The sequence below is a fragment of the Leishmania martiniquensis genome, chromosome 4 (assembly GCF_017916325.1).
Source record: "Leishmania martiniquensis isolate LSCM1 chromosome 4, whole genome shotgun sequence".
Classification (NCBI taxonomy): domain Eukaryota; phylum Euglenozoa; class Kinetoplastea; order Trypanosomatida; family Trypanosomatidae; genus Leishmania; species Leishmania martiniquensis.
In genome coordinates this window covers 257,386-283,123 of record NC_090139.1, presented here as the reverse complement: position 1 = coordinate 283,123, position 25,738 = coordinate 257,386, and the positions used below count along the sequence as shown (strand labels likewise).

General features: G+C 64.0%; 8 protein-coding genes across 8 annotated transcripts; all 8 read left to right on the top strand.

The window, feature by feature from the left end:
- Positions 1 to 767: 767 nt before the first annotated feature.
- Positions 768 to 1,409, top strand: LSCM1_07466 (uncharacterized protein; the record flags this gene model as incomplete). Its single annotated transcript, XM_067324836.1, has 1 exon — positions 768 to 1,409. The coding sequence occupies one exon, from the start codon at positions 768 to 770 to the stop codon at positions 1,407 to 1,409; it is 642 nt and encodes a 213-aa protein (XP_067181443.1).
- A 1,031-nt stretch (positions 1,410 to 2,440) lies between these two features.
- On the top strand, positions 2,441 to 4,846 carry LSCM1_07465 (uncharacterized protein; the record flags this gene model as incomplete). The annotated part of the gene is made up of 1 exon (XM_067324835.1): positions 2,441 to 4,846. One exon carries the CDS (start codon positions 2,441 to 2,443, stop codon positions 4,844 to 4,846), a length of 2,406 nt encoding a protein of 801 aa, XP_067181442.1.
- A 715-nt stretch (positions 4,847 to 5,561) lies between these two features.
- Positions 5,562 to 7,445, top strand: LSCM1_07464 (uncharacterized protein; the record flags this gene model as incomplete). The annotated part of the gene is made up of 1 exon (XM_067324834.1): positions 5,562 to 7,445. One exon carries the CDS (start codon positions 5,562 to 5,564, stop codon positions 7,443 to 7,445), a length of 1,884 nt encoding a protein of 627 aa, XP_067181441.1.
- A 1,224-nt stretch (positions 7,446 to 8,669) lies between these two features.
- LSCM1_07463 (uncharacterized protein) lies at positions 8,670 to 10,670 on the top strand (the record flags this gene model as incomplete). The annotated part of the gene is made up of 1 exon (XM_067324833.1): positions 8,670 to 10,670. One exon carries the CDS (start codon positions 8,670 to 8,672, stop codon positions 10,668 to 10,670), a length of 2,001 nt encoding a protein of 666 aa, XP_067181440.1.
- Positions 10,671 to 12,885: 2,215 nt separating this feature from the next.
- LSCM1_07462 (uncharacterized protein) lies at positions 12,886 to 15,231 on the top strand (the record flags this gene model as incomplete). The annotated part of the gene is made up of 1 exon (XM_067324832.1): positions 12,886 to 15,231. The coding sequence occupies one exon, from the start codon at positions 12,886 to 12,888 to the stop codon at positions 15,229 to 15,231; it is 2,346 nt and encodes a 781-aa protein (XP_067181439.1).
- A 664-nt stretch (positions 15,232 to 15,895) lies between these two features.
- LSCM1_07461 (uncharacterized protein) lies at positions 15,896 to 18,967 on the top strand (the record flags this gene model as incomplete). Its single annotated transcript, XM_067324831.1, has 1 exon — positions 15,896 to 18,967. One exon carries the CDS (start codon positions 15,896 to 15,898, stop codon positions 18,965 to 18,967), a length of 3,072 nt encoding a protein of 1,023 aa, XP_067181438.1.
- A 1,024-nt stretch (positions 18,968 to 19,991) lies between these two features.
- Positions 19,992 to 22,355, top strand: LSCM1_07460 (uncharacterized protein; the record flags this gene model as incomplete). The annotated part of the gene is made up of 1 exon (XM_067324830.1): positions 19,992 to 22,355. One exon carries the CDS (start codon positions 19,992 to 19,994, stop codon positions 22,353 to 22,355), a length of 2,364 nt encoding a protein of 787 aa, XP_067181437.1.
- A 2,399-nt stretch (positions 22,356 to 24,754) lies between these two features.
- LSCM1_07459 (uncharacterized protein) lies at positions 24,755 to 25,201 on the top strand (the record flags this gene model as incomplete). Its single annotated transcript, XM_067324829.1, has 1 exon — positions 24,755 to 25,201. The coding sequence occupies one exon, from the start codon at positions 24,755 to 24,757 to the stop codon at positions 25,199 to 25,201; it is 447 nt and encodes a 148-aa protein (XP_067181436.1).
- Between the last annotated feature and the right edge of the window lie 537 nt (positions 25,202 to 25,738).

Sequence of the window (25,738 nt, the reverse complement as noted above, 5' to 3'; positions counted from 1 at the left end):
GTGTGTGCACGCCCCCCCTCCCTCCCTCCCCTCTTTGGAGCACTTCCTGTGCTTTCTCGCCAGCGGTGGATGTCCAGATAGAGAAAAGGGGGAAAGATTGCGTGTACGCGCGCGTTCGCGAAGGTGTCGGTGGGTCCGCGCTTGGCCCCCCCTCCTCCTCCCCGCGTCCCCTCCTCCTCCCCGCGTCCCCTCCTCCACACACACAGACACACACACACGCGTGCGTCTGCTCTCCGCCTCGCCTTCCATTCAGGAGGCGCGTTCCGTTCACTTATTTACGTCATTTCTGTAACCTTCACAGCAAATATTCACCCCGCCACGACGCCTCCGCATCGTCACCCATGCGTTTCACAATGCCGCTGCAGCGCAGGATGTGCGCCATCGCTGGAGAAGGGCAGCAGCAGTGGAGCAGAGTGCAAACAAAGAACAGGGCGAGGGCACGTGGAAGTGTCCCACACGAGATTCAGTGAGTTGGCCACTGCCCCACTCGCTCTCGCTCTCGCTCTCTCTCTCTCCTCTAATGTGTGTGTGTGTGTGTAAGGCTCGCGAACGGCGCATCAGCGGGCGCACCGCACCATCCCTCGAATGCACGCAAACACATGTCGCCCCTCACCCCCCTCTGCCTTGCCTTTCACACTCACTTCTTCACCCTTAACCCACCAACCGACCCACGAGCGCACGCACAGAGAGAGCTCACCGCACCTGCCCTTGTGTGTGCTTCCGCACTCTTCGCTCTTCCACACCCGAGAAGGCAACCAGTCGCAAGCATGGCCCGCCGTCCGTCCCGCTGCTACCGGTTCTGCAAGAATAAGCCGTACCCGAAGTCGCGCTTCTGCCGTGGTGTGCCGGATCCGAAGATCCGCAACTTCGACATTGGCCGTCGTCGCGCCACCGTCGATGAGTTCCCGGTGTGCATCCATGTCGTGTCCCGCGAGCTGGAGCAGATCGCGTCTGAGGCGCTGGAGGCTGCCCGCATTCAGGCCAACAAGTACATGGTGAAGCGCGCCAACAAGGACGTGTTTCACATGCGCACCCGCGCCCACCCCTTCCACGTGCTGCGCATCAATAAGATGCTCTCGTGCGCCGGCGCCGATCGTCTGCAGACTGGTATGCGCGGTGCCTTTGGTAAGCCGAACGGCGTGTGCGCCCGCGTCCGCATTGGCCAGATCCTGCTGTCCATGCGCACCAAGGAGGCGTACGTGCCTCAGGCCTACGAGGCCCTGCGCCGTGCCAAGATGAAGTTCCCTGGCCGCCAGATCATCGTGACGTCCAAGTACTGGGGCTTCACCAACATTCTCCGCACCGAGTACGAAGCTCTGCGCGACGCCGGCAAGCTCGAGCAGCGCGGCATTCACTGCAAGCTGATCGCACCTAAGGGCAAGATCACGATGCGCAACGTGATGGCGTAAGCTTGCGCAGCAGCGTAGAAGCGTGGAGTCACCGGCGAAAGTGTGCCATGGCGACCGAAGGCGGGCGCTGGACACGCTTCGCGCTCCCTTCTTCATGCATACTCATTGGGCACCTGCCCGATGCGCCGGAAAAGGACGGGGTGCGGGCGTGAATCTGTTGCTCTCTCTCTCGTTCATGGTCAGTGGCCCTGACGCACATCGGCAGACAATCGCCTCTCCGAATGGGGCGGTCCCTTTCGCCTCAGTATCTGCACGACGGACCTCTTCTCTTCAACCCTTTTTTTTTGATTTGCGCCCCCTGTGTGGCTGTGCGCCATTCATTTTCTCACGTGAACCCCTCACTCAACCCACCGAACAAGCGGGCCAACGGTCCACAAAACGGAAGCAAGTCATCGGGGGTGAACAGGGGGGGAAGAGGGGAGGGCGGGAGGAGCTTGGTGGCCAACGCACCTCAGGCACAGACGTATTGGACGCTTGCACAGACGTCACCTTCCCTCTTCCCCACACCCCCACACCCATCCCGCACTTTCTTCCTCCATCCCTCTGTGCAACGTACAGTCCCCGTGGAGAGGAGGCGCGTCGCTCGGGCAGTCGTGTGCTGCGCTCTCGCTTTTCCAGGGGCGTGAGTCCCTCTGCGGCGTGCGCTGTCGTCATCGGCATGGCTCATCTCTCTGGCAAAGACACACACACTCCCGTCCCGCTTTCTAATCCATCTCCCTCTTTACCGTGGAAACGCGGGTCACCCGGGCGCCGCTACGGGTTGCGCCGCCCCTACTTTCCGGGGAGGGCAGGGCGTGTGGCTGAGCCGCACCCCCCCCGTCAGCTCGCCCTCCACTAGAGCTCCCCATCACTCACAGATATCCGCACGGAGAGACCCCTCGGGCGCAGCTGCTCAGTCGCCGGTGAGCGCTTCTCTCTTCCCCTTCCGCCCCCTCCTCTCTTTTTTTTCGGGGAAGAGACCGTATCCGGACCTCTCAGTTCGCTTACGCAGAGCAGTCACACGCGTCTGCGTGCACTCCTCTTTCCTCACCATGACGTCGCGAACCGCCGTAGCGACGGCCGCCGCGAGCGAGGCCATGGATATCAGCGGTAGTGACAGTGACCGAGCCAAGGCAAGCCTCGACAGTCGAAGCAGCAGCGTCGACTCTGCGCGCGCCGTAGCAGCCGCACACGCTTACGACACTGCTACCATCGCTATTATTCCTGGTCTCGTCGTCCCGCTCACCAGTGTCTCCTCCACGGGTGGCTGTGCTGCCCTCGCGTCTGCCGTGGCCTCGTTAGAAGCGCTGGCAAACACGATGGACACGGTACTGGATCGACTGGACAAGGCAGCAGCGTCTCAGCAGCGGTGTCTCGACACAGTTCAACGTCGCATCGGCGTGTGTGCCGATTTGGTTGGCCGCTTGAAAGGACGAAGCACGTCAACGCTGCTGGAAAGCAAGCCGCGTTACCCTCAGCTGGTGCCGCGTAAGCCACGCGGCGGCGGCGGGCGGAAAACAAAGGCGGTCAAGTCTTCATGGGACGCGCACGACGGCGCCATAATCAATGGTGTCCCCTCACCGATTTGCACGGCTCACAGCCATCGCTTTCTGCGCCCACGCCGCTCATCCCCGCTTCCGCCGGTCGCACCCAGCTCCTGTAGTGGGCCTTCCACGGACGACTCAGACGACGGCGCGACTCAGAGGCCGCCGCCGCCCTCCTACCAGCCACCAATGCGCGCTGTTCCAGAGGTGTCCGCGCTCGCCACCCCCGAGCGCGCCGGCGCCGTCGCACACCGAGGCGGCAGCGGCAGTGATGTTAGCAGTCCTGCACCTCCCGTCAACGCGGTCGCTAGTATGCGTCTGGCGGAGTGGATGCCACTGGAGACCGTTCTCTGGGACGGTGAGGACGGTAGCGCCGTGCTGATGGAACAAGGGATGCCCGAGCGGGCAACCGCTGCGCACCTGAACGGTCAGGGGGCACCCATGAACGCAGCCTCGTTGCAGCAATCCTCGTCCTCCGTCCTTACCTGGCAGCCTGGCGCTCTGCCACCCGTGCGAGGCGGACAAGTCATGCGCAATGCGTGCGAGATGCCCAGCACCCTCACCGCCCTCGTAAGCTTCCCGGCACACCAGATGGCTTACCGGCACCTGGCGGAGCCGAGCAGCAGCATCAGCGACGCGAATTCTGCTAAGGCGCTTGCGCTGTTGCCACACAGTGCCCTTATCCACAGGGACCCATATAGCCTTGCAGAGCATGCGGTGACAGCACGGTCGACGACGAAGTGGCTGCTCAGCGCCAGCACGGTGGACATCCAATCCGACTTTACAACGCCGTTGCAGTCGCAGCAGTACGCCTTTGTACCGGGCGGCGACGCTGCGGCAGCGTCATCGCGGGCCCTGTTGCGGGACATGCCGAGGAACCTGCCACTGCAGCACTTGGCCACCGTGCGCCGCTGGGACCAGCGCGGCAGTAATGTGAAGAGTCGCAGCCACGGTAGCACAGACACCGAAGACGGCATTGACGAGGGCGTCTATGAAGTCGATGACCACAGCGGCTCCCGGCAGCGGCGCCGTGCACCACGTCGGGGCCCGGGTGGCTTGGAGACCATCGCCCCTGGCCCACAGCAACGACAGCGGCGGGCCCGTCGACGTCGGTCTCTCAGCGATGACGGCACCGATGCAGAGGGAAGTGAAGATGAGGCTGAGGCAGCGGCCAGTGATGGACGTCGCGGACGTGAAAGCGATCGAGCGCGGTCGAAACAGCAGCAGCCCCGCAAGGTGAGCGCCTCGCCAACTGCCACGGGGTCGTCTATCCCGCCCGCCGCGCCTCCGTCCCTGGCGCCACCGCCGCCGCCGCCGCCCGGGGTGGCGCGCTCCACCACGGCGCCGCCACCACCACCGCTCCCACCACCGGCGTTCCTGAAAGGCAAGACGAACCCGCCAATGCTGCTGAGCGGCAGCGGAGGAGGCGCTCCTCCGCGCCTGCCACCACCGCCGCCGCCACCAAATTTTGTCGCAGAGCTGAAGTCTGCCGTCGAAGGCCGCCCACCACCGCCGCCGCCGCCACCGGTGCAGGCGAAGACGCTGCCGTCACTCCCATCAAGAGCACCGCAACCACCACCACCACCGCCGCCGCTGCTGCCACCGTCGAGGACCTCGTCGCAACTGCCTGTTGGTGTGAAGCCAGGCGGCGGTCCGGTAGCGGCGCCTGCGGCGCCACGTGTTCCCCCTCCTCCCCCTCCACCACCAACTCAGTCGCAGAAGTCTGCAGCTAGCGCCCTGACCTCTGTGCTGGGCGAGCGTCGCAGAGTGCTGCAGAGTGATTACTCGAGCAGCATTAGCAGCAGCGGCGGTGGCGAAAAGATGACCGGCGGCGCTGACGGAGGGGACGTAGACTGCTCCGACTCCTCGTCGTTGTCCCTACATGCAGCCCCTTCTTTGCGCAGGATGGCGTGACCCGTTTCCGGCGACCGTGCAGCTGATCGTCATCTCCTTCCGAGATGGCAGTTGCTGTGGGGAAGGAGATGTGAGTGCTTACGACCTCTTCCCCCCCCCCATACGGCAGAAACCAACTCACACGATATCACCTGATCGTTTCATGCGCGTCTGTAGCCATGGTGGCGGTGGTGGTGTGTTGAAGAGTGGGCGAGCGAAGCGGGGTGAGGGGAGTGTCTCCTCGTGGGCGGTACGCAGCGGCACCCGTCACACACACACACGCACCTCCTCCTCCGCGCTGCGATTCGCAGTGTGGAAGGGGCCGTCGGCTGCCGCCACCACCACCACCCTCCCTCCCTTCGCTTCCATCTCTCTTTCGCTTTCTCTGCGTGCGTGCGTGCGTGAGGGAGATGCGCATGTCATGTGGGGAAGCGGACACAGAACGTGCAGCACAGAAGCGCGCGAACAAACAAAAAAATATGGGCGGGTGCCCACCGCGTACACGCTGGCGGGCTCGAAGCCACTTTTCTTTTTTTTGTATGGGTGTGCGGCCCTCCCTCTCCTCCTAAACACTACCGTGACCTCTCTCTCCCTCTCTCTGCCTCTCTGCTCTGCAGGTGCTCCACACAGGTCGAGGGATCAGAAGCCACCGAGTTCCCCGCTGTCACTACCGCACCACCACCCACCCACCCATCGCATCGCCCCCTCTGCTTCACTCCTTCCTGGGCAGGCGACGATGCGGAGCGCCGCCGCGCCCGATCGTGCGACGGCGGTGGCGGGGCCACCCACGTCCTCTGCGGCACAGCAAAGCACCGCCAGCGGCGTAACAGTGACGAGCTTAGCCCCCTCCACTGATGCTACCGTCATGCTAACGGCGCCGCTCGGACTACAGGCGACAGTGCTCTCTCAGCCCACTTTTTTCCCCTCCTTAGGCGAGGGACTTGGCGACCTCACTGAGGAGGGCGATATCCTCTTCCCCGTACTCGGCGACCCGTGGAGTCGAGTGAGGTGCCGCCAGGCGCCCAGCCGTCGCCCCCGCTCACCGCCGGCGGCGTCCGCGCCGCCCACCCGAGAGGTCGCTGCGACGCCCGTGAATGTGTGCCTCTCTGCGTATTTCTGTGTACAGCCGGTGCTCACATTGCCCCGGAAGATGGGTGCTTTACTCGCCAGTGAAGTTTTCCGCGCGCTCCTATGCTTCCACAACGCTGCCAGCTACAGCCTGACGCAGGCGCACTTTCACGTCGGTGTCGCGCAGCCGGCATCCCTGCTGCGGCGCGTCGTACTCCGCCGGACGGTGGTGACTCTCCTGCCCAAGTCGCACTACACGATCGTGGCGTCAGTGCCGCTGAGCGAGGCAAGCACCTACGCGCTGACGGTGACGGTGAACTATTATGACCCGAGCGGGCGGCAGCGGCAGCTCACGTGGAACAGCGCGTTCAAGACAGAGCAGCCCATCGTGGAAGCGCAGCCAAGGTGCCTGCGATGTGTGCGGTCGACGTGGATGGTGCCGAAGGGCAAAACAGGCGGTGGTGACGACAGAGAATCGGAACTGTGCTCGCCAACATCCTCGCGCACGTACGCGCTGTACCAACTGAGCATTGGACTGAAGAACATGTCAAGTGTCCCCCTTCACCTCGTCGCCGCTGAGCTGATCCTGCCGACCCTCACCCACCGCCACGGTGCGGCGCTGTTCTGTGAGATGGAGGCAGCCGATCGGCACGTGGTGAGCGCGAAAGAACGGAAAAATTGTGACGTTGCGCCGAGCGCGTCCGCGCCGGTCCTTCTCATGCCGGGCGACACGCACTCGGCGCTCTTCACCGTTGGCATCCTCCGCGAAGAGCTGCGATGCGCCGCGGTGGTGCACGGCCGCGGCGGCGTCATGGCACGCCTTCTGAGTCCACGGCTTGCATCACTGGGGCACGTGCGCTGGGCGTGGTGCCGCGCGAATGGGGAGACGGGAGCAGCGCAGAGCGCACCGCTGCGCGTCGAGCAGCTGTTGGCAGAGACGGAGGTGGCGCTGCGCGTCACGCATGTCACCGCTGCATCAGCCGCCCACCCCTTGGCGACGGCCGCTCTGGAGGGCGGCGACGCGGCGGCAGGGCCGCATGGCCACCGCACCCTACACGAGCAGGCATCATCGGCGCATCTCCTCGCTGGGTCGCCAGTCACAGTACACTTCAAGGTACTCAGCCACAGCAGCGTGCATCGCTACGACATGGCGGTCAAAGTTCGCGTAGAGCGTCTAGCGCCGCAGTGGCTCTACACGGGGCCGACCGTGCGCCTGCTCGGCCTTCTGGACCCTGCGAGCAGTGTGACCTTCTCCCTGACGCTCCTGCCATGGCAAGCAGGTTGGCTCAGCCTCGCGCGCGACGCAATCGAGCTTGTGGATGCGCGCATGCCGGAGGCGGTCCTGTGGCCGCCACCAGCGACAGCCACGCTGCACCCTGTCTCGGCCGAGAGCGATGCCGCCCTCGGCCCCGCGGCCCGCACCAACAGCGACAGAGCAGAGGCGACCGGTCCGGCAACGCTGGTGGCGACCGTGCCAGAGATTGCAGCGGTGGCCTTGAAGGCCCTCCCAGCTGCTGATGCGGAGCTACTGTGCGACGTCTTGGTTCTCTGATGATACGAAATGCGCGCGCGTCTGTCAGTGAAGGTGCGCCCACACGCAGCGCGCTCGGGGCCGTTGAGAAGGACTCACGCAATATCTTTTCCTGGAAGAAGCGCAGTCTCTGTTAGCGTGGCGTTGACGCCTTGAGCGCGTGCTCGCTGCCGACAAAAGAGGGGCCACCATCACGAGCTCATCTCGGGCGTGCGATCTTCTCCGCGACACCCCTGCCCCATCTGTATGACGAGTGTGGGCGTTTCGTGTCGCTCGCCTTGCATCCTGCTCTCCTCGTCCGTTACTGAGGCTGCGCTCGTGTTGTAGGGGTGTTGGGTAGCGCACCCTTCCTCGTCGTGGCCGCCAGCCCCTTTGGCGTTCCCATCATCTCCCTCCTCTCCTCCTCCCCTTCCCCACCCCGAGGTCACACAGCACGCGCGCACGGCCCAACAGCCGAGGGAGAAGACGTGCCGCAGAGGCTCGGAGTACATATACACACAAGCACCTCCCTCCACTGCTCTCATCCCTTTAATAGCCGCAAGGCCTGCTGCACTGCCTGAGCCAATCTGCCTTGGGCCCAGCTCTCCACACTCGTGCCTGCCTCGCGTGTGGAGGCGGAAGCTACCACGGCCACCTCTGGAGGGTCCGCCCCGGGCTATTCGCGTGTGTATCCGTACAGGGCTGTTCCTTCGCCCCCTCCCCCCCTTGCCACCCCGCCGCCGGGTGGAAGCGCGCCCTTCACGCACACACATACACACGCACCTCCTGCCCCCATCGCTGATGGCAATTCGTGGCACGGCAGCGATTCCTTTGCTCACCTCCTCGCTACCTTTGCGCTCACTGGTGCGCGTCGGCGACTGGCACTTGCCCCCCACACACGCACATACACATTTCCCCCGAACCCTCCCCCGCCCCTTATCGCCGAGTCGGTGTGTGCCTCTGCGCGGTGCCGCGGACCTCTAGCTCTCCTCCCTTGGCTGGTCGGACGTGCGCGTCTTTCATGCGAGCTGGCGCAAGAGCAGCCAGTACACGTTGTCTCCCAACCTTTGGTCCATTGCCTTCCGTGAAGCAGACGAGCAACGACAAGAACAAAAAAAGAGGGCATAAACCTTTGCCACGCCTGCGGCTGTGGCTGCGGCATCCACTACCGGTTGCCGCCAAGGCTCAAGCACTCCTTACTCCAGTCCTCTCGGCGCCGCCACTGCACACAGCAGCCGCAGATCTCCGAGAAGGTCACGCGCGCGCATGAGCTCCCACGTGGCACGGACTGCCGCCGTGGTGGTACTGCGCAGTGTCGTCGATGAGCAGCAGCCGCTTCGGAGCAGCACCGCGATCCGCAGCGGTCGAGCAAATATCAACAGTGGCGATCCCGTCGACGGTCACGCACATCGCGGCGCCCGATACCCAACGTCGTTGTCGGCCTCGAGGAGCGAAAGTGCAGCAGACACGAAGGCGGCGCACCGCGTTGCCAAGGGCACAAAAAGCGCGGGCTTCGTGGGGGCCGCCACCGCCGCCACTGAGGAGGCGTCCTCGCGGCGGAGCGCCGCCTCATCACCGCGCGACTTGGGCGGCGGCGTCGAGGAATTTTTGCGGAAGGCGACGAACGACGCGGATGTGCCGCCGGGCCTTCTGCGATTTCTACAGAGTCAGCAGAGCCATCGGTCGCAGCAGCAGCGGCAACAGGCACAGCGGCAGAGCGAGAATGGTCCACGGAACTACTCGCCCTTCACCAACTCGGTACTAAAGGCTGCGAACACAACGTCACCTCCACCGTCACCGGCCATGCGCTCGCGCGGACTCCGGTCTGATGCGCCCTTCAAGGCGGCAGTGGCGACCACTGCCCGACAGACGCTGACGGCGGTGAAGGGTTACGGCAGCGATGGCATACAGCTCTACCGGTCAGCCGATGCCGCCAACCGGGGGCATGCGATCGGCTCTGCGGTGGAAGGTGCGGAAACCCACCCGCCTCACAGCGCCATTGGCGAAGGCGAAGACGAAGGTGGCGGCGGCAACACGCATGCTCAACCAAGTGTGACCGCGGCAACGGTGACGGCGAAGCAGCTTGAGGCTAACATGTATCAGCAGCGTCACCAGAGCATTCATGCAATGACCGCATCGTCGGCCAATGCTAACGGCGCTTTGGAACAGCAACAACCCTGCGCCTCAGCCCTTCAGCGTCGCAGCAATGCCATCACAGACGTGTGCGAGGGCATCCTCAGCGTGGATAGCTGTGACGACGCCGCCGGCGTCGCTGCGATGGCCTGCTGCGACGCGAGCCCTTCTTCAGTGGATCAACAGTGCGGACACGGGGCGTTGGCTGAGGCCACCCATGTTTGCCACAACACCCCGCCAGCCTTCTTGAGCCCTTTTGGCAGCCGGCCAGGTTCACAGGCGGACGGCTTGCCGCGCGTGCTGCCGGTGTGCGATGGCTCTCCGCTTCGAAAGACAAGCGACCACCCCAGTCCACCACCCGCTGATTGCGTCCAAGAAGCAGCTGGAGGGCGGCTGCCTCTCCAGCAGCCACCCGAGACACCGTCTCAGCCAACATCGTCCGCCTCCCCTATTCTCTCCCCTCCCTCGCTGGTGCGGTCGTCCCTGCAGAGTGTGGCGAACTCAGCGAGTGCGCACTATACCGACTGGGGCGCGCATGAACAGCCTAATGTGATTGGCAAAGAAGCCCTGAAGAGCCGCTCTTCCGTAGCGCCAACGCCGCTGCCTCAGCTCTGGTCGGCCGCGCCTCGCGCGTCCTCGCGAACGTCGGCGTCGACACGCCTCTTCGGCGGTGCCGCAACGGCTGGCAGCGTCCTTCTCAGCGGCGCCGACGCCCCCCACGCGGGCTCACCCTCCTCTGCGGCTGCTGCATGCGGCAGGCTCGTACCCGTCGTTGGCAGTGCGGCGAAGGGGTCGTGCAGCAGCCTTGGGGCGACGGCCGTGCCGCACCACCAACCGCAGCCACGGCTCCGTCGAGTCCATGTGGGAGGCGTGGGCAATCACAGCAGCAGTGGCGCCAAGTCGACAGGGGCGGAGGCGGTGGCGGCAGCTGTCGGCATCATTGACGTCGTCACCGCTGGGAGTCTGTCGGGCCGGTTGTCTTCGTATGGGGAGGTGGAGCCGTCGCTGACGGCCGGGGTGGCGTGGATCGGGCCGCTTTCCTCGTGCCCCCCGTCCGTCACCACGGCCACCGCAGGCACGCTCACTAGCGCCAATTACTGCTACAGCGGTGCGAGTAACTCGATGACTGTGTGAGCGGCCCGATGGGGGGGCCGTGGCAGCGTCACCACCGAGGAGGGGGGAGGGGTACGCATTCTCATTGCAGTCGCTCTCGGCACGCCGTCGGCGTCTCCCTGGGCGGTCTTCAACCCGTCCTCGGCACAACTCTCTTGCCAGGCAGCGCGGGTAGCGGGCCAACGACCAACTCCACTGCAGCGCTCCAGTTTACGCATCGAATGCACCAATGGCAGCATCCGTTGCTATCGGCGCCGCCGCCGCTGGCACTCCTCTACCCGCAAGGGTGGCTGCATGCGGTCCGTATCGATGGCGGTAGCAGTAGCAGTAACTTCGGGCCTGCGGCACCACCGCTTTAATCGGCAACAGCGCCCGTAATGCCGCTACCTGTGCCACAAGAGGGCGCGTGAGCCATCCCGCAGTCGGCGTACTGCTCCTGCGCTGCCGCTTTGGCTGTCAGCGTTCGCATGCTGAGTCTTTCCGTGCCTGGCCGTTCGGCGCAGACGGTGATGAGCGACGATGCCCCGTTGATGAGAGGAGAAAGGGCATCGCGCATCGAGAGAGAGAAGGCTGGCTGGCTGCCACCACCATTACCAGCCCATCCTCTTAGTCCTCTGCGCTCCCTGTAGCCGCTGGCCGGTCTCCTCCTCTCCCCACCCCACCCCCTCTGTTCCCATGCACGGTCCGTCACTCGTGAGAGGTCATCGCCGCATCTCCGAATGTCTGTCTGTGCGTCTGTCTCTTCGATGTCCACCACCACCACCTCCCCTCCCTTCCCCCATTCTGTTCCGCTCTACTCTCTCTCCCTCTCCTCATTTTTTGGCCCTATACATCGCCAAGTAACGGTGCCGAGCGAGCGGCAACGCGGCCTGCGATATATCACCGGCATGCGCATGTCTGCCCGTGCGTGGGCGTCTGTTCGGGGAGGTACACGCATGAGCAACTACGCGGCAGCGGCTACGATGTCTGCCGGTCAATTTCCTTACGTCATGAATTTGATTGCCTTTCCCCCTCCCCCCTCTCTCTCCTCCTCCCTCTCATCCTGTGTCGTCTCCGCTGCACGCCCCCCCCACACACACACAGACACACTCAACTCACTGCGTTGCTGTGTCGGTATGTGTCCACCCATGTTGTCGGCGGTCCGCTTTCACGCGCGAGGTGCATAAGTGTGTGTGTGTGCATGTGTGTGCGCGCGCGTGTAAATAAGTTTGTGCTCCGTGTTAGTGTCTGTGTGTATGCGTGCGTGCGTGCGTGCGCGCGTGTGTGTGTGTATGAGTGATGGCAGAGAGATGGGCGCGTTGGAGGAGGGAAGAACGTTGCCTGAAGCCGACAGTGTCGGGGGGAAGGGGGCAAAGAACCGCGAGGCGACCGTTTCGGCGCCCTTCTGGCCGCCTCCATGGCTTTCTTCCACAGACGCGGTCACTGCCGGTAGGGGCGGTCGCCCTCTCTTCCTCCATAGAGCCTCGGCGGCGCTGCGACGGTGGCGGCTTCTCCGACTCGATACTACAGCTCGTTGCATGTGCGCCCCCCCTCTTCCCTTCCCTTGTACCTTCTTCAGCACCCGGTGCTCCCCCTGCGCGCGCGCTTGCACGGGCGTCGCTGCCCTCCTGTGCAATCAGCTGCTCTCCTTCGCATACGCATAAATAGAGATATCTTCCTCGCTCCCTCACCTCTCCTCGGGCACCACTCGCCGTCCGCCATCTCCACGGACGTCACCGCCCTCAGCCAAGGAGACGGAGCCGGGTGCAGAAGACGGGTTCGGTCTCCGCTGCCACTCTCCTCTGCTGCTGCTGCAGAGGCATCAGCGGCAACTCGAAGCGCCGAGGGCTGATCCCTCCACCACGCTCTCGTGCATGGGCGCGCACCTTGCTCACACACACACACACACCTCCTCTCCTCTCCTGAGTCTCCTTCCTGTTATTGTGCGGGACCATCACTTAGACACAGGAGCCACTCGCACTCAGTCCCAGCGCCGCATCAGCCCCTTCTCGTCTTTTTTCTCTTTCGCCGGCTGTGCCACGCCCATCTCTGCATTCCTTCGTCGTTTCCGTTGCCTTCTTCGCCTTCGCTCACTCCGCCTCTCCTCCGCTTCAGATCATCGCCACCACCGCGCGTCTCTGCGTTTATCGGAGTAAATAGCGAAGCACGCAGCAGGAGCGTGGAGGGGGGAAAAGGAGGGGGGATTCCCTCTCTTATCGGCGAGCTCACAGAGAAGCTGCATGGGACACCGTCCCTCATGAGCACCGTCAACGATGTTGCTGCCACGCCCTCGCCGCCCCGCGAGCACCTAAACATTATTCACCCCGATGAAGGCAAGCGGTACAAGCTCAACGTGCGCACGCCGGTTGCTCGTCTCACGATTGGTAAGGTGAAACAGTGCCTCGCCGCCGCGAGCTCGTGCCCGATCCCGCTTCATGATATGGTGCTACACCTGAATGGAGTGCCGCTGACCAGCGACAAGGATCTGTGCGCCAGCCTCGGCATCGGCAATGGTGCGACCCTCTCTGTCGAGGCCCGGCATCCACTGCAGAAGCAGCGCAGCGACGGTGATCGCGATGGCGGCGCCTCTCCGCACCACGGCGCGCGATCGTCCACCGGCGATGTGGCCGCACCACCTTCGTCTCCATGCCTGTTCCCGATGTCCCGTCAGCGCCGCCTGCTGGAGCTGCAGACGCTCCAGCAGCAGGATGAGATGCTGCACAAGGACGTCGTTGTGCGGGATCACGTCTTGCAACGCACACTGCACCACGCCGAAGAGGAAATCGACCAGGCGAACCTGCGCCGTCGCCAACTTGAGCGGCAGCGCAGGAGCGCTGAAGAGGAACTGCAGCGTGTCAAGGAGAAAGAGGCCGAGGCAGCGCGGGAACGAGAGCGGCTTGCCATGCTGCGGGTGCAGGAGGCGGAACGTGCGGCCGAGCGTGCGGCGCGACTTGTAGAGCGTCGTGAGCAACTCCGTGCCGAGCAGGAGGCCGCCCGTGCAGTGGCAATGCTGAAGCTCGAGAACGAGAAGAAGAAGGCGCTGTTGGCGCAGCAGCGGGCATTCGTCGACGCCGAGCGGGAGCGCGCGCAGCTGGAGCAAGAGAACTTCGAGGCCGCAGCCAAAGCCCGGGAGCTGGAGCTGCGGGCGCGCGAGATCGATATAGAGCACCTTCGACTCGCTCGCATTCGTGAAGCGCGCGCTCTGGAGCTGGACCGCCGCGTGGCCGTGCAGCAGCGACTGCACTACTACGCTCAGCTTGGCGTTGAGGCACCGCGGACGCTGCAGCGCGAGGCGGCGGCGCTGTTGCTAAGCGAAATCCGAGAAAACAGCGACGATGCGGAAGAAGAGGAGGACCATATGGGCGGCGGCAGAAATCATTCACCAGGCGCGCTGGGTCAGCGCCACAGCTCGGCGAGGAATCTCACAGAGCGTAAAGGCCGCACCAGGAAGGCGGACGGGGGTGCTTTGGGTGCCAAGGCCGACGACCTCGTGCGTAGCCGCGGGTCATCGTCGCCTCCGCTGTCGTCCGGGGGCCACAACGCCACTGCAGTGGCGACGGTGCCGGATGGCAGCTTCTACGACGCGCGCGAGAACGCCGAGGAGAACCTGCGGCGCCTCGGTGACGACCTTGGCCTCGAAGACAGCCTGCAATTTGACGACAGTGGCACCTGCATCATCAGTATCGACGGTGAGTACACGTTTCTCATAATGTACGACGCCGCAACGGAGCGGCTCTACCTGTACTCGACCTTGCTGGCGTCGCTGCCGCCGGTGGTGCAGGCGACGGCGGAGTACCGGCTGAAGCTGTACGAATTTCTGCTGGAGGCGTCGCTGCTGGGACGTGAGATGTGCGGCGGCGGCGTCGGTGCCTCCATGCGCAACGACTTCATACTCATGTCTGCGAGCCTGTACATGCCGACGAGTCAGCCATGGTCGCTGCGCACGCTCGCTCCGCAGTTCCTGCACTGCCTCCGGCACTGGCGCACGAAGCTGGCCGAGTTTTTGCAGGGCTTAGAGGCGGAGCACGGTCACGCTCAGGGCGGCGTTAATGGCGCTGTGCCTCCAAACCTGCCAGCGGGAGCACCACAGCCGCCGCCGCATCTGTACACCTCCACGTCATCCTACCCACCTCCCCCCATGGCCCACGCCACTCATCATCCCAGCTCAGAGGCGGCCCATATCGTCAGCCCTCATCCGCTAAGCGCGGCCACCTCCCTGCCTCTATCGCAGGCCTCCAGCGCGGCGGCGGTATCGGCGGCGTCCTTGGCAGTGCCGAAGTCTCTGTCGTCGGCCGGCAGTGCAGCGCGCGTCGTCCCAGTCCTGGGACTGGAGGTGACGGGAACCGTGCTGGTCAACGGGGTGCCGACGCACTACGAGGACGGTGTCCTTGTCGTGAACGCGGCGGGCCCCTCGGTGCTCGCTGGGGTGCAGCCGAACGACTTCATCGAGGAGCTGAACGGGGTGCCCATCCGCAGCGTCCGTGACTTCCGCCGCGTCATCGAGGAGCAGCTGAGGCCAGGCATGCTCGTGCCGGTGCGCATCAGCCGCGGCGGGGTGGCGATGGTCGTGACGGTACGCGTAGAGGCGGCGTGTTCGCTGTAACGAAGCCGTGCAGCGCACGACCCGGGTACTCGGCGGGCGTGCGTGGCATGTAGGAAGCACGCCCACGCAGACGCGCTCGCTCACGCACATGGAAGGAGTGAAAGCGGTCATGGTGAGGGGCAGGAGCAGCGCGGCCACCAATGAAAAGATTTTGATGTCCACCTGTACCAATCATGTTTCAGATGCGCACTCTTCCATGTGCGAAGGTATGGGCGGGGGGGCCTCTACGAGGCAGCAGGCGAACCGCTCGCGATGCCTTCGCGTGCCCCCGCTTGAAAGAGAGGCGGAGGCGACGGCGTTGCACATGGGCGCGGCCCACGCCATGGCGCTCTCCAGCACTGCTGATGTCACCCCTCTTCGGCCCTGCCGCGCTTCGAAAAACACACTACCGGTGCCTTGTGGTGATGCTCACAGTTGCACGTCGATCACCGCCACAGGCGCATCTACACATATACAGATTTACTCTGTGCATCTCCTCTCCTCCCCTCCCCTCTCGGACGCGGGCGAACATTTTTGTGTGTGTGTGCGAAGCTAAGAGACGCTCGCACAGCCACGCACACGCACACACACACACACTTTGATCAGCACCGGTGCTGAGATGCACAGTAATGTCTGACACCGCATCGCGCCTCCTGCGCGACCACCTGCACAGCCACTCGGAGCAATGCCGGCACGATTACACCTCGCACAGGGCAGTACAGATGCGAATGAGGACGTCGGCGTTGTGAGCGCGACGACTCGCGCTTCATCTCCAGAAGCAGCTGTGGAACAGTCACACCAGGTTTTCCCATCACAGCAACGTCAAAGTTCGCTGCAGCGCGCGTCTTGGCATTGCCGGCAGTTGCGTTCAACATCGGCGCCACATTTCCTCTTACCGACACCGCGGCCACAGTCGCGCCTCACACGCCCGCACGGCGGTCGCGAGCGCGCGAGTGAAGATGCACTGGCGACAGGGGTTAGTCTCAGCAGTGTCACGGTCGTAGATGGTAGCATCAGTAGCTCGAGTGCTCTGGGTGGCACGCGCACCAACGCTCCGTTGGCGACAGCGGCAGCATCTGGCACCTATGGCGCTGACGACGATGAGGAGCGCACAGTGGAGCGAATGTCCGAGCTCTCTTGGAATCCGCACGCGCAAGCGCACGCCGTGAGCAGCACCGCGCACCGTGGTGGAAGGGCGAAGCGGAAGCAATGTTTCGGTCGCCGCTCGTGGCCGGTAATCGAAGGAGGGCCAGCGTCTGCTTCACCGCATCGGCCGCCTCTTCGGACGCCCCTCCCGCACGACCGCCTGCGTCCAAACGATATCCCCATCACCTTAGCCGATCTTCTCTGCCAGTACCTCGTCCGGGCACCGCCACCGTCGCCTGCAGCGGCAGCCATCGGAGTGCCTCTGCCCGCCGAGGGAGACTTTCCTACGCGCTTCCTCTCAGTACGCTGGGGTGTCCAGATGACGGCGCCGCAGTCCCCGTCCAATCCGCTTCGACAGTCGCCTGCGGAGGCGCGCTCGTGGGCCACGGCGTCCTCTTCCCCTACCATATGCCCCCCTCCCCGTCTGCCGCCGCGTGCAGCGTCACCCTCTTCATCACCGCAGCTCTCCGCCATGTACACCATGAAGGAGCACGGCGCCGAGGAGGAGCAGCGTTGCGACAGCTCCAGCCGCAGCGACATGAAATGCAGCGTTCCACATCGGCGGCAACAGCCACGACAGGAGCACCTGTGGAACCTCCTAACGCATTACCCACAGGACGCGAGTGCCTGTCTCGCGCTGGGTCTGAGCGTCTGCGCGGCGCTGGATGCCATGCGCGCAGCGCCACCGCCCGCTCTACCCGTGGCGGTGCTGCAGGAGATTGCGGCGGCGACGGCGACAGATGTGACTGCTTTTGTTCACGCATGCGAGGAGGCGTGGCAGACTGCGGGCGAAGCACCACTCATGACAACGGCAACGCTACCACCGCTTGCCAGAGGCGTCGACGACGTTACGTGCGCGTGTGGCTGCTTGGTCGCCGGACAGCTGCTTGACCCCGCGCTCTACCGGTTTCATCTCGTGTACTACCGCCATCATCACCGCTATGCGCCGTTGCGGTGGCGTGATGGCGACCACTGCCAACCGAGCGATCCGGCAGTCAGTGGTGCACAGCACGGCGGTGAGCGCAACGCGCTAGAGGAGGCGAGAGCAGGGGTGCTTGGCCAGCCGCATGGCCAGAGGCAGCCGCCTCAGCACTCAAGGAGCGCCCCTCCCCCTTCTCCTTCCCGCCCCTCGTGTGCTCAGGGCACCTCGCCGACCGTGCTGCTTCCACTCATTGCAGTGGAGACGCTCTCTGGATTTGTGGGAGCATCGAGCGCGCGTCGGAGCTCGGCAGTGTCTCGTCAGCGACGGCGCTGGGGACTGCGCGGGGCGCAGCGAAGTTGCCGGTGCTCTGCCGCCGCGACTTCGGGCTCCAGGGCGACTGCTGCGCCAGCCCTGCCAGCTGCGGGATCGGCCAGCGCGGCGGCGGTGGGAAAGGAAAAGACCTCAAGTCCCACCACGACACAGGAATCACAGACAGACACGCGCGATGGCGTCGACGCTGAGGCGAGCCCAGTGAGCAACTACGCCCACTTTTGCGACGAGACGGAGCGGCTCTGGGCGGTGATGGCGAGCGTCCTGCTCGCGTGGAAGCAATTGGAGCAGTGTGTCTCGTTGGCTCTGCTTGTGCCACGGCTGGAGGTTCTTTCGTCCTCCGCGTCGCACACGCGGCGGTTTGTGCCTCACTCAGCAGCCTTGTCGCCGCTTGCGCGTGCCGCTGCGTCACTGCGCCTGCACAGCACCGCCCTTGAAGGCATGCTGCTACACGCCGCCTATGACAGAGGCGCCACTTTTGAGCGCGTGGCACTTGGTCGTCTGCGTGTCCGCCTCCTCTCCCTCGCGCCGCGGCCCCACAGCACGGTGGATGCGCACGTGAGCGACGACGTCGCGTCCTCGCTGCGCATGATGGAGAGCTTTGTGTACGGTGAGCTGCAGGGCCAAATTGCCCGCCTGCCGCTTTGGTGCGCCGTGGCAGTGGAAGTTCTGCAGCTCCACGCTGAGCAGTGCGGTCGAGATCGCTCATTGCTGGCACAAAGGTCGCAGGAAGAGAAGGGCAACGCGGCAACGCCGTACGCTGCAGGTCCCGATGATCGTGTCGCGTGGACCTGCGTGCACTCGACGAGAGTGCAGCAAGTCGTGCTGCTGGCCGTTCGCCTCATGACCCTCCCCTGTGTGTTCGCCAAGGCTGCGGCCTCTCCCGCCTTGGCGATGGAGCGACCCAAGGCGTCGTTGGCGTCTTCGTCGTCGTGTCAGACGCGCAGATGGCACCGAGCCTCACTAGCAGATCACGGTGCAAGGGCCGCAGCAGCAGCAGAAGCGGCTTTCGCCGCTGCGCCGGTCAGTGTGGAGGCGCCTGTGCCTGTCTCGGCGGCAATGGTGGCACAGCTCTCATCGCTAATGAAACGGCACCCGCTCTTTGGCGTCGCCGTGGCGGTGGTCAGTGGTGGGGTACCACTGCACTGGGCCGAGGTGTGTGTGGCGCCGCGCGCCATGAACGTCAGCTCTCTGGCAGCCGCGCCGCCAGCACCCTCGTCGGCACGGAGCCGTTGCCACAGCGGCGACGGGCTGAGTGCATGGCGTACTTCTCTTGCAGCCGCGGCGGCAGCAGACGCTGAGGCCCAGACGGAGCTGCGTCGGCTGGTGCAGCTGCTCCAGAAGTGGCTGCGCGAGTAGGGGCGCCGTCTATGGCCTCTGCGCCGTCTGTCCTCGTCTTCCCTTTCTCTGTCTCTCCCTCTCTCTCTTGTTAGCATGCCTCGGTGCGAGGCGAAAGTGTAGAAGATGCCCACACACACTCACCTACACACACGCACACACGCGAACGCACCGCTGCTGGCGACGGCTCTTTCCCCCCCCCCGGTCCAAGCCCGTGCGTGTAGGCGAAGAGGGCCACTTCTCTTTTTTGCCCGCGCCCCCCCTTTTCCTTCGTGTTGCACATGCGACACCCAAACCTCTGCTCTACAGCCCAACTGCTGCGCCTCGGTGGTCCCCTCTCTCCGCCCCGCACCGCGTTCTTGAAACCGCCCACGCATCCGTCCACACATCACCACACGGTCCGACACGCGAACACCGAACCTGAGAGTGTCGGACAGGGTGGTGAGCGTATCCTCGCCGCCGCCGCCGTCGTCGCCCTCTCTCTCGTCCCCTGTCCATTTTGTGCGTGTTCTGTTCGGCTTCTGGGCGGCACAGTGTTGCGGGCAGACACGCCATCCTCCGCTTCCCTCCCCTCCCCCCCGCATGAGGCGTAGACTACGTCCCCCCTCCTCGTCACCCTCTCTCTCCCTCCCTCCCTCTCTGTCTGCCCGACCCCATCGGTTTCTCTTGCGCGTCATCAATGGTCCGCCTTACGTGTGCGCCTTCGACTGGGCGGAGCACATGTACAGAGCACAGCTGCGGTACTGAACAGTAAGCCCGATAAAGGCGCGAGAACGGGAGGGCGAGAACACGCGCGCGAGCAGCACAGCAGTAGCGATAGGCGCCCTCACCCCCCCTCCTCCTCCTCCTCCTCGCGTCACTTCGCGCTGGCTCGCCCTTTCTGTTGGACGCGTGTGTGGAAGTGTGTGTGTGGGGGTGAGTGGGTGGGTGTAAAGGCGCACATTTCACTCCTGTGGCTCTGGCCAGTGTTCGGACGACTTAGAACGAGTGCCATCAGGCACCAACCCCGAGCGCTGGGACGGCACAAGTGGAGACGAGCGAAGGTATGAAGGCGGTGCATATGCGCGCTGTAGAGACGCTTCACTGTGTGAACGACGTCGAAGACAGTGAAGCTGCTGATGCTGCTGTCAGCACAAAAATGACAGCAACAACAGCGGCTGCGCTGACAACCGCAGAACCCCACGGCGGTGTTGCTGATAGGCGCAGGGACGAGGACGAGCTGGAGGACGCTGCACTGCAGGCAGGCGTCAAGGCCGCAGCCGGGGCGGACAATTGCCCTGAGGATCCCCTCGTCATTGCGTTCGCGCAGGATGCACCGCTGACGCTCACCGCGCGCGACGACCCGAGAGTCGTTGCACGGGTGCCTCTCCGCTTCAAGGATGTGCTCCCTACTATCTGTCACCAGCTCCAGTTCCGGCAGCGGCAAGCCACACAACAGACCGCTGTCAACGCAGACAGCTGCTGCGCCAAGGGCCACCCGCTTTCGTCCCCTCCAGAGCCAAGAGCGGACGCGACCTCTTACCCACCGCCGCCGTATCAGCACGCTCATCTGTCTGACATGGTCGTGCGGCTGCTACCAGTTGCGGTGGGCCAGGCGCGCGGCTGCAAGACACCCTTTATGCATCCGAAAGACACCGAGGAATACCCCGCCACCACCACCGCAACAGCAGCAGCGGCAGCGGCGGCACAGTGGCTGGAGGATAGCCATGAGCAGCACCCCCACGAAAAGCGCGCGGCGCCAGCCGGGACAGAGGATGTGCATGAGGCAGAGGACGCGTTGCGAGGCGCGCCAGTGCCGGAGAACCAGTTCTACCGTACACGTGTATCCGAGCAGCTCCTAGGATATCTTTTCTCCCTCTCGGCCTCGTCGGACGGTGTTGACAGCGTTGGCCGCGACGAGGCGAGACGTAGCTTCACCGTGAACGCGTGTCTCAGCGGCATGCGTGAAGTTTCTTCCGACACCGCCGAGTACGTCGAGCTGCTGCGTCAGATGGTGTCTCTTGCAGACGCGCGGCAATGCGCCGAGTCGAATGATAGCATCGACGGCGTGGATGTGCACCTGCCAGCCTACGTGCGTGATTTTCTGGTTGGCATGCCGCCGGCGGAAAGCGCGCCCGCTGCTGCGTCTCTCGCCGGCATCATTGCGGCGGCCTCCACAACGGCGGTGCCGGCAGTCACCGCCGTCAAAGCGGCAAGCACCTCCACCAACCCTAGCAGCGGCAGCGTCGGTGGGGGGGATGCGGCGCAGTGCACAGCGGCTGCAGAGGTGGCCGCCGTCCTGCGGGCGCCGGTGGTGGCAGCGACGATGCGCTCCGCCTTGGATGCGGTGCTGCCGCCGCGGCTCTTCGTATTCTACAGCATACACAGAGAAACGGTCGTGGCAATACAGGAGCAGCGCCGCGCCGCCCAGCATCGTCGCGCGTTCCTGCGACGTCACCTGGAGTCGCATCCGAAGGATGCGAATGGAAACGCAGAGATGGAGCGTCTTGGCGAGGTGCTTGCCGGTGAATTTGCGGAGGCACCGGTCGGCGTCATCTTGGTCCTTCTCGAGCGGGCGAGCGACGTGCAGGCGCCACGCGACTACCTCCTGAAGCTGGAGCAGACACTGAACGAGGTGCTGGAAAGGGTGCAGGCGCGATGCTGCGGTCGGCCGCTGCAGCTCACGCGCACGAGCACCGCTCAGCAGTCACGCTCCCTACGACGGGAGCAGCACGGCGCATCGGCCCCATCGCCGCAGCCGCCGCCATCCAGCAAGAAGCTCGAACCCAGAAACATGAGCAGCAGCGTGAAGGCGGCCCTGGGGAAAGGGCGGGAGGCGACCCCGAAAGCAAGCACCCTCGCCGCGACAGAGAAGCAGGTCTGCACACGCACACTGAAGCCGCTGCCAGCGCAGCCGGCCGCCATGTCGGCTAGCGGCGGTGGCTCGGCTACGGTGGCCGCCACGCTAAACGTGTTGGAGCTCAACAGGGAGCGGACGCTAGTGCAGCTAAGCCTTCTCGGTGAGGAGCTCCTCCGGCAGGTGACCGTCGACCTTCCCGAGCGCGGCATACTTCTCCGCCGCCTCCTTGACGAGGCGCAGCTCTCTATCGATGCGCACGCCATCCTCGCCCGCGAACGTGCCAAGGCTACGCAGGAGCACCTGCTGGACGGCCAAGATGCGCGAGAGGCGATGGCCGCGCGCTGCAAAGTCCTTGAGAACGACGTGGCGGAGCTGCGATCGCGGCTGAGGTACGTGACGGCACGTAAAGCAGCACTGGAAGTGTGGGCGGAAGAACGGAAGGTGCGAGATTCGGCGGCAAGTCGCGAGCGAGCGCACTTTGAAAGGAATCTGCGAGAACGATTGATTGCGCATACGGAGCGGGTAAAAGAGGAGCAGGACGCCGCGCGGCGCAGCTCCTTGACAGGGTGATCCGTGGGGGATGAGGGGGGACGCGAGGGATCCCAGTATAAAGGCTGAGCGCAGTGGCCATGGACAAGCTGTGTCGATGGCCACGCAGTGGGTCAGCAAGTCCGCCGGCATTGCCAGCCGGCTCCCCTCCCCTCACCTCTCTCTCACTTTCTGGCACCGCGTCCACGCCCACCAACCCCGACACGCACACAGCAACGCGTACACACACACACACACCTTTTAACCTGTTGCAGCCAGCTGCTACCCTCTTCCCCCTTTACGGTCGCTGTCGCCGCGGCCTCTTCGCTTCAGCTTATGTACACAAATCTTCTCTCGGCACCGCTGCCCTCGACCCCCCCTCCTTCCTTCCCTCCCTCCCCTAAACTGCAGGCCATCCACTCCCGTGTGTAGAAGTGTGGGCACCCTATCCCTCTCCCACATGTACACGCACTCTACATATGTCCACACGCACGTGCGAGTGGGAGGAGGACGAGTGTACATGGTGTCTGTGTCTGTGTGTGTGTGTGTGTGTGTCATCGTGTTGGCCGTGGATGGGGGCGATGTCCAGAGAGTCATATTAGTCGCTGCGTTCTCCTTCGCTCCCCCTTCCTCAGCTGCCGCCGTGCCGACTGTCTTGACGGTGGTCATTTTTCGCCGCCGTCCCATGAGAGACGGCCTCCTCCTTTCGTGATAGCGCAAACCTTTTATGTATAGCCTGTGACACCAACCCACACATGCACCGGCGCTGTCGCCGGTACTCCTGAAAGCAGGTGCCTGTGTGTGCTTGTGTGTGTGTGTGGAGGAGGGGAGGGGGGAGGGGGGGACATGTGTAAGGGTGCACTTATTTGCTCATCTACCCAGCATAGACAGGAACACCCAAACGCGCCACCCGGCCGCCCTCTTCCGCTTACCCGCGCAGCCGATTGCCCCCGCTGGTCTCTTAGCCGCACCCCCTGTCCTCCTTTCTATCGCTGAGGGGGAGGGGGAGGGGCTCCGTCATGTGGACGCGAGCCCGAGAAGACGCAACCGCACGCTCTCTCTCTCGCTCGCTCTACCTCTTCTTCGCTGTCCAATGCGACCACCTCGTGCACCACCACCATCCACTCTGTGTCGTCCTTCTGTGTGTCTCTCAACTGCGCCCACTGTCTCGCCTCCCTCTTCACGGTGTTTCCCCCCTCCCCACCCACCCACCCCCCTCTCCCCCTTTCGTTGATGGAGGAGGGGGTGCGGAGATGTGCGGAAGCGGCGAAGCCCGCTTGGATAGGTCGGTGAGGGTGTGCGGGGCAGTGGTCGGAGTGTGCGATGATGGAACGACGTGTAAGCGCGCATGGTGCCGATGCCCGAAATGTGTCTCGTCCTCAGCGTCTGCGTGCACGCCAACAGAAGCGGTTCACCCAAGGCGGCCGTCCCCTCGGCTCGCCAGGGAGGACTCTTGGCGGCACCCCCCCCTTTTCTTCCATCGCCAGTAGCCGATGGCGTCGCCTCCGCCAAGCGCCTTTGCGTCTGAGCGCTGCTGCGCGTTCTACAACCCTCATGGCACCCCATCTCCCTCTGCATCTTCTTTGCCCTTTCCACGCATTCACACCACACCTCTCGCCCCCTACGCACACACGCACGCGCACCCATCTCACAAGCTTCCCAGCATCTCCGCACACACACACACAGACACACGCGCATCTTCGCAGGCTTCCATTTGGACAGCCTCCCCCACCCCACCCCTCTCTCCCTTCCCCTCGTCATATTATATATATATAATTTCTATTCGACCTCCCCTCTTCCCTTCTCGCGATTGGCGTGTGAGTGCGCCCATCCTCTGTGTTGCCGCCTCTCGAGCCCTTCTCGATCAGCCACCCGCCCCCGTCTCCTCACCTCTCCTCCGTGTGTGCAGCAAGGTACGTGCGTGAGAGACAGACAGGCAGACGAAACGGTGCGTGTCCCGTGGTAGAAAGCGCGACGGTGGGCTTGTGAGCAGACCCGTTGCCACCCCTGTTGGGTCAGCCTCCCCTCCCACCCCACCCCCACTGCCCCCATCCCTTTCCTCTCCATCAAGCACGAGTGCACGCGTTCACTGTTCGCCCTCTCTTTTTTATAGCCGCTGCGCCATACATCGACAGCCTCATCTCCCGCCCTCCTCCGCGCACACTCTTTCGGCGCCCTCTCCACCCACCCACCTCTCTCTCTCTCGCGCGCGCGCGCTCGGTATCGACCTCTACCACCCCATCCATCGAAGCGCGTGCACGTCCTTTAGTGCCTATACACCATCAGCACCTTGACCCTCTAGCCCCTCACCACCACAGCAACAGCAGACCGTCGCGGCTTCTGTTCCGCTCTCTTCCCCTTGCTCCCCACCACCACCACTCTACCCCACACACACACACACCCTGTACCACCGCCCCATCCTCCTACCGTTGCTGGAGGCCATGCTGACGACGCGTATCATCAAGGAGACGGAGAAGCTCCAGAAGGAGTGCCCGCCCGGCATCACAGCCACGCCGACCAAGGACAACCCGCGTTACTTCATGGTGACCATTGAGGGGCCGCCGCAGTCGTGCTACGAGGGCGGTCTCTTCCGCCTGGAGCTGTTCCTGCCGGAGGAATACCCTATGAAGCCACCAAAGGTGCGCTTCCTCACGCGCATCTATCACCCCAACGTAGACAAAGTGGGCCGCATTTGTCTCGACATCATCAAGGACAAGTGGTCGCCAGCGCTCCTCATCAATAAAGTGTTGCTCTCCATTCAAATACTCATGTCCAGCCCCAACCCGGACGATCCGCTGGCGAACGATGTCGCAGAGCACTGGAAGGAGGACGAGGCCAGCGCCCTGCAGACGGCCCGCGAGTGGACGCGCAAGTATGCTGCACCGTGAAGGTCACAATCATGACACCTCGTCTGTGTGTGTGTGTGTGTGTCAGGAGATGAAGAAGCAGGGGCGTGTAGACACGCGGTCTGATGCACCACCGCCACCCTCTCCTTCCTGCCTGCACTTACATGTTTGATTGTGTCGGCCCCGTCACCGTACGCGCTCCATTCCCATTGCGCATTCCCCTCTTCAGCTTCGATGCCGCTGTCCCCCCCCCTCTCTCTCCCTCTCTCTCTTGCCCGCCTCCCCCCCCTTCTTCTTGTCGCTTCTTACTCGGCCTCGAGCTGAGCGTGTGATTGCGGGGGAATAGGGGGGAAATGGGGGGGGAGCGGCCATCTTAGATTCTGTGTCGTGTGCGTGTCGGCGTACTGATGTGCGTGCTTTCGGTGCATTGTGTTGGGCCACTCGCACCCTTTTTGTTCTCTTCTGGTGGGCGGCCATGCGCATCGGAGTGAAGGCGACGGGTGAGCGATAAGCTGAGTGGGGTGGCGCTCTTTTTTTTTGGTACGGCGAATCCAAGAGAAGCGACACACGAGCGCAACT